The sequence below is a fragment of the Balaenoptera musculus genome, chromosome 4 (genome assembly GCF_009873245.2).
Source record: "Balaenoptera musculus isolate JJ_BM4_2016_0621 chromosome 4, mBalMus1.pri.v3, whole genome shotgun sequence".
Classification (NCBI taxonomy): Eukaryota; Metazoa; Chordata; class Mammalia; order Artiodactyla; family Balaenopteridae; genus Balaenoptera; species Balaenoptera musculus.
Window position 1 is genome coordinate 70693349 of NC_045788.1, and position 7187 is coordinate 70700535.

The 7187-nt window shown below is 48.3% G+C and overlaps 1 protein-coding gene across 1 annotated transcript; it reads right to left on the reverse strand.

Annotated features, from left to right (window-relative positions):
* Positions 1–1910: 1910 nt before the first annotated feature.
* GP5 (glycoprotein V platelet) lies at positions 1911–3620 on the reverse strand. The gene has a single exon (XM_036849670.1). The coding sequence runs from the start codon at positions 3618–3620 to the stop codon at positions 1911–1913; it is 1710 nt and encodes a 569-aa protein (XP_036705565.1).
* Between the last annotated feature and the right edge of the window lie 3567 nt (positions 3621–7187).

Genomic DNA, 7187 nt, shown 5'->3' on the forward strand with positions numbered 1-7187 from the left:
TACACAGAGGAAAAAAGAAAAAAAAACAGCTCAAAGCTCTTCTTTTGAAATGATGACAGCAGTAATAATTGCTCGTCCTTTAATAATAAGAGCTACCATTTATTGAGCATTTACTGTATGCAGGGCACTGGGCTGTCATCAGATGCTTTATTGCCTTTAGTTCTCACGACAACTCTAAGAGGCACGTACTATTTATACCTTTCCAGGGATGCGGAAACCAAGGCTTCGAGAATTCAGGTGCCTTGCCCACAGTCCTATGGAGTTAGTAGGTGGAGCTGGGATCTGAACCCTTCCGACTCTCCAGCCCATGTTTTAACCACTGCTTCTCACAAGCAGACACCCAATGAAAGCAACAAGAGTTTTACTGCCTTCAATTGGAATAAATGAGAACGTGATCCGAGCATAATAAACTAGAACCCAAGCTTATCATTACATTCATGAACACCTGTCACTGTCAGGTGCTCCATAAATGCTTATGAAATGAGGTAGCGTTTAGTTTCAGGAAATGAAAACCAACCCAGTGTCAAAATGACAGTCTTCACCCCTGTAGGAAGCAAGTAGCAACTCACAGGCCCCATGAACAAGCAGAGCAGCGCTTCACGGGCTCGCATCCGTGGACAGTGGGCGCTCCCAGCCCCACACTTAGACCCCCCCGAACGCCCCCGCTCCTCCCCTAACCCCCGTCCCACCTGCTCTCGTGCCCTTCCCTCCCCCGCTCCTCGGCGCTCAGCCCGGACCCTGGTGTAAGGGCTCTGCGCTGGGCACCGAGCTCCCGGCGGGAAGGCTGGGTTTTCTCTCTCTCAGCCTATCACACAGCGGACCTGCTCTGAAAATATGCTTTTGTGTGGATGGAGTTCAGCGCTCTCCCCAAAACCCCACAGGTCAGGCATACATAAAGTGAGAAGAAACAGGACAGACAAGAAAGTGGAAAAATTCTTTTTTTTTTTTTGAAAAGTTCTTTTGTTTTAAAAAATAAATTTATTTATTTTATTTATTTATTTTTGGCTGTGTTTGGTCTTCGTTGCTGCGTGCGGGTTTTCTCTAGTTGTGGCGAGCGGGGGCTACTCTTTGTTGTGGTGCGCGGGGTTCTCATTGCTGTGGCTTCTCTTGTTGCGGAGCACGGGCTCTAGGCGCGCGGGCTTCAGTAGTTGTGGCTCACGGGCTCTAGAGCACAAGCTCAGTAGCTGTGGCGCTCAGGCTTAGCTGCTCCGCGGCATGTGAGATCTTCCCAGACCAGGGCTTGAACCCGTGTCCCCTGCATTGGCAGGCGGATTCTTAACCACCGCGCCACCAGGAAAGTCCAAGAACTGGAAGAATTCTGCTTTTCAAATGAAAGTAGATAAAGCGAGCACTCCATCTTCTCTGCTAGGAAAAGCCATTATCACTGGATTCCCCTGTATTCATGTTATTCATTCATTTCACAAACATTTACCAGACACCTGCCAGGTGCGGGAGGCGGGCCCTGGACTGAAGCTGGCTGCCTCCTTTGCACCTGCCCTCCGTACACAGTGGAGGAAACCCTCCCTCCAGCCGGCAGGGCGGGCACAGGGAGGGGCCTTCACAGCCCGCGCCCCCAGGTGCGCACGACGGAGGAGGAGACAAAGGCACAGCAGGCAGCCACAATTTCTGACTGTAAATGGTACGGGGCGGGGGCGGGAATGAGAGGTGAGATAGAAAGGGGAAGAGAGAGGGAGGGAGGGAGAGAGGGAGAGAGGGAGGGAGAGAGGGAGGGAGAGAGGGAGGGAGGGAGAGGGAGGGAGGGAGGGAGAGGGAGGGAGGGAGGGAGATGGGAGAAGAGGAAGTGGAAGCAGGGAGAGGAAGACAGCGGCAGCCCGTCTGGACTCTCCCCAGAGCCACGTCTGACAATACCCTGGTCACGTTTTAATTAATTGCAAGGTTTTACCATTGCCTCAAACCAGAGCTCTCTCTCTGATTAATTTCCGAAAGAGCCTGCCGAGTCGAATCATCGCAAACACGATGATCCCGGTTATTATGGCCTGAGCAGCTAAAAGCAGAAAATAGAGACCCCAGAACAGGCTCTGGTCCTGACTTTTGCCCTCGGCCACCGGCCGGGCCCACGCCCAGGACTCGGAGCGCTTGGGTCCCAAGGAAGCGCGGGCAGGGGCGGCGGGCAGGGCGGGCTGCTGGGGGCCTTCGGAAGAGCCGAGGGCGAGGCGGCGGGAAGGCGGGCTCCCGGGGCGCGGACAGCCGGGGTCGCCGTGGGGCAGGGCCCAGAGTGGCAGACCGGCGTGCGGCCCGGGGCCGTGACACAGCGGGGGCTCGGCTCGACCCACGAGGCCCGCGTGCCGCCGCAGCCACGCCAGGAACGGCCCCAGGCCACAGTCGCAGCGCCAGGGATTGTGCCCCAGCAGGACGTTCGCCAGCCGGGGCAGAGCCTCAAATACGTCGCCGGGCAGGGTCTCCAGCTGGTTGTGGTCAAGCTGGATCTCCTCCAGGCTGCTGAGGTTGCGGAAGAGCTCGCGGGGCAGGGTCCGCAGCCGGTTGCGGCGCAGCGACACGTGGCGCAGCCCGCCGAGGCCGCGGAGCAATCCGGCGGGGAGGGAAGCCAGGCCGGTGGAGCGCAGGGCGAGCACCCGCAGCTCGCCGAGGCCCCGAAAGGCGTCCTCCGGGAGCGCGCTCAGCTGCGGGCTCAGCGTCACCCCCAGTACCCGCAGGCCGCTCAGGTTGCGGAAGGCGGCGGCAGGCAGGGTGCGCAGCTGGGTGGCGTTCAGCCACAGCTCCCGCAGGCCGCCCATCTCCCCGAAGAGCACCTCGGGGAGTTCCTCCAGCGGGTTCTCGAACAGGGTCAGGAAGGTCAAATTGTGCGAATGAAGAAAGAGGGCAGAGGGCAGAAACTCGAGGCGGTTTCTGGAAAGAGTCAAAGAGCTCAGGCTTCGCAGACGGTCGAAGGCGCCGGGTGCGACGGAACGGATGTGATTTCTGTCGAGCTGCAGCTCCATCAGGGCGCGTAGGCTATCCAACAGCCCCGAATCCAGAGACACGAGCTGGTTCGAGTGGAGCAGGAGCTTCTCAAGCTTAACCTGGACCCCAAACAATCCCTCGGGCAGGTGGGTCAAATTATTTCCCGATAAATCCAACAATTTCAGGTTCCCCAGGTCTGTGAAGAGGCTAGCAGGGAGGAAAGCGAGTTGGTTTTGGTTCAAAAAGAGCTCCTGCAGGTTAACCAGTTTCTGAAACATGTTTTGGTCAAGGCTCTTTAGTTCATTGCCATCCAGAAACAGCTGTTCCAAGAGCACCAGCTTATCCAACAGCGCGCCTGGAAGGTGAGTGATCTTGTTGTGCGATAACCTCAGGGTTTTAAGTTTTATCAGGTCGTTGAAAGTGCCGGGAGCAATGGCCGAAACTTGGCTGTCGGACAGCATTAGGCGCTGCAGGACGGTCATGCCACTGAAGCTGCTGTTCTGCAAGGCGCCGCGGCCCATTTGGAAGAGCAGGATGTGCGTGAGGTTGGTGGGCAAGCCGAGCGCCGCGATGCGCGCCACGCTGCCCTGCGAGCACTGCGCGGCGTCGCGGAAGGTGCACCTGCAGGTGGGTGGGCAGGGGAAGGGCTGGGCGCGCAGGAGCCCGAGCGCGGCGCACAGCAGAGCGCTCCTCAGCATGTCTGGAAAGGCGACCGCGGCAGATCTGTGGGCAACACACAAAGGACAAACGCTCGAATTTCAATCTTGTAACCCTGCATGATCCCTTCGCCAGGATTATCACTGACTTTGAATGTTACCCAGATATAAGTTAAGTCTCCCTCTTAGGAGTGCTGATTTTCCTGGGTGGTGAAAAGACGTTCATTCTACCCTACGAGGCCTCGTTCGTTTTACTGATTTTCCACTCTTAGTTCACATCGTTGAAATGAAAGCATTTTCAAGCTATGGAAAAGTCAATACCTTTAAATCTTTACATAGAGAGAACTAATTAAAATAATCTTTCTCACAGTCAAGCTCACAGACATCACAGAGCAATGTGCATTGTGAACATAGCCCTGCTCTTGACTTCATGACTTAGCCTAGGGTGGCTATGACCTACAGCCCTGAAGGGAACAGCAAAGTCTGTTAAAGCAGCAGCAACCATCACCTGATTCCTTTTATCACAATCATGCTGTATCTGCAGTGCCAACTTACTCTAAAACAGGACCACCCCGTAATAGTGAACCACACTGAGAAAAGTAGGTATTAGTAGGTAATAGTACCTATCACTTTATGCCACGCATTGTTCTCAGCACTTCATTTAAATTAATTCACTTAATCCTTACAATAACCCTATGAGTTAGGTACTAATATTATCCCCAATTAAAGGATGATGTAGCTAAGGCACAGAAAGGTTAAGTAACTTAACCAGGGTCACAGAGCTAGAATTTGAGAGTAGTATTTCTGATTGAGCCATAAATAAGGAGCTATCACTTCTAAGATGCTTAAATAAAAATTAGTACTCGTGGCACTGAATTATCTGTGAAATACAGTAATACTAATCTGCCAAAACAATGTTTCCTACATGTAATTTTAAACGAATTGCTTCTTGTACTAAATTTTATTTCTTATTCATACAGACTAACCGAGCCCTCCAGTTGCCCATACTAATTTTTAAAATATTTGGCCTTACCTGAAATGGTGCTGCACCCCAAAGCAACTGAAAAGCTTAGAGCTTTGCGTGTGATTTGGCACTTTCCAAAGGAAGAGGGAAGTATCCTTGCATCCTGAGGATAAAGGCTTTCCCAGAATAAAAGTCATGGAAAGGACCCTATCTCAGAGGGCATATTCTGGTTTTTAATGACAAATATCTTCAAACTTTGAAAAAGAGACCATATATCACCCAAGTCCTACGGCCAAAGCCGAATGATAAGAGCAGGAGGGAGAGCAGTTTCTCCCCAAAGGCACAATATGACTCTGTGATGTGTGTCCAGTAGTGACACAGCTGGACCACTGCAGCAACCACACCCCTGGTTGGGCTACACTTCCTTCGGGTGTTCCTTTTTCTGCCATTTCGCTCCAGTTCTGCTCCAGTTCCCCTCTCCCTCTTTTAGGAATAAGGCTAAGGACATTCTCAAGTGCTCCACTCATTTTTTTTTTTTTTCGTTTTAGGAGTAGTAAAGCTAAAAACATTCTCAAATATGTTCCATAATGGCCTTGATGGGTTGAAGGAAGGGTGTCCACATGTTCATTTGAACATAGGAATGTCAAACTGCTTTGCAAAGTAGTTGTGCCAATAGATGCTGCCACCTACTGTATATGACCGTTCCTGTACATCTCCACCCATGCCTTGGAATTGATTTTAAAATTTTTGCCATTCGTATGAAATAATTGTCTCGGTATGGTTTTAATTTTTCATTTCCCTATTGAATTATGAACTTGAGCATCTTTTCATATTTTTAAGGGCCAGTTGTGCCTCATCTTCTGAGAAATTTGGGTTCTTTTGACCATTTTTCTATATGCAAAGTACGTATGATTGTGTCTTTAAAAAACTGAATTGTAGGCATTATTTATGTATTCTGGATACTAATCCTTTGTCAGTTGTAGGTGTTACAGATATCTTCATCTACTTTGTGCTTTGCCTTTTCACCTGCTTTCTGTCTTTTGATGGACAGAAGTCTTAATATAGGCAGAGTTATTAATCTTTAAGATTTTTTATGTCTATTAAAATAATTCCTCCTCTCCTCTCAAGCCAAAAAATATTCTCCTGTAACACCTTATTATTACATTTTAGAATTTTGTCCTTCGCATTTAGGTCTTTAATCCGTCTAGAATTGATTTTTGTGGATGATGTACGTACAATTTTATTTTTTTCCATTAGGATAACCTGCTGTCCTGTATATGTATATCACTTCTTCCCTCAGAGCTACAATGTCAGCACTGTCATAAATCAACATCTGATGAATGTTGTGTGGGTCTGTTTCTGGGCTATTTGATCCCCTATACCAACACCACACTGAAATATAAAGCCTGAAAATATCCAGTGTTTTATGAAGTGTGAAGAAGTAGATATTCTCATACTACATTGGTGGGAATATAAATGGTAGCAAACTTTGGGGAGGAAAATTTAGTAGTATCAACCAAATTTTAAACATACATATTCTTTGTCCAGCAGTTCCACTGCTAAAAATATATCCTATGGAAATGCTCATTAAGACATGTACACAAAAACTTACTTGCAGGATTTTAATAGAAAAAAAAAGAGAAAATCTAAATGACCATCAATAGGGAACTAGTCGTTTAAATTATAGTATATCCGTGCAATAGGATGCCTTGCAGACTTTGAAAAGAATGGATTTGAGCTGCAAGTACTGACATAACTTTCTTTTTTTTAAATTAATTTATTTTTAGCTGCGTTGGGTCTTCGTTGCTGTGTGTGGGCTTTAGTTGCGGTGAGCGGGGGCTACTCTTCGTTGCGGTGTGCGGGCTTCTCATTGCGGTGACTTCTCTTGTTGTGGAGCACGGGCTCTAGGCACGCGGGTTTCAGTAGTTGTGGCTCGTGGGCTCTAGAGTGCAGGCTCAGTAGTTGTGGCGTACAGGCTTAGTTGCTCCGCGGCATGTGGGATCTTCCCGGACCAGGGCTCGAACCCGGGTCCCCTGTATTGGCAGGCGGATTCTTAACCACTATGCCACCAGGGAAGCTCCTGACATAACTTTCTAAAATACACTGAATGACATAAAACAAGGGCAGCATAGCATATAACATGGGGTTCTATGTGTGTCGGATTTTTAAAAACATATATGAGCATATATATATTTTCTAGAACAATACAACCAAGAAACTTTAGTATTCCCCCTTTGGGGGAGAAACCAGGAAAAAGGTGACTTCCTTATATACCTTTCTGTGAGCTTTGAAATTTTATCAAACGTGCTTAATGTCACTATTAAAAATTTTTTAATGCAAATATAAAGTGATTTGGAAGGGAAAATGGCATTGTTTAAGAAAAAAGGTAGGAATATAGGTATTTAAAAATACTGGGAAAAGTCAATGCTTGAATTGCAAAAGAATAAACATTAACCTCTGGAATCTTTGAGTGCAGTGGTACAGCAGAAGTGGTTCTTAAATTATTTTATACTCGTTGGGAAAAAAAGTCCCCCAAATCGACATTGGCAGGTGTTATAGAAAAGGAACTGAAATCTATTCAGCCTTCAGTGTAGCCAAATGCAGTCAAAGCCCATTAAATGCTGAAGGGACTGAAATTATCTTCT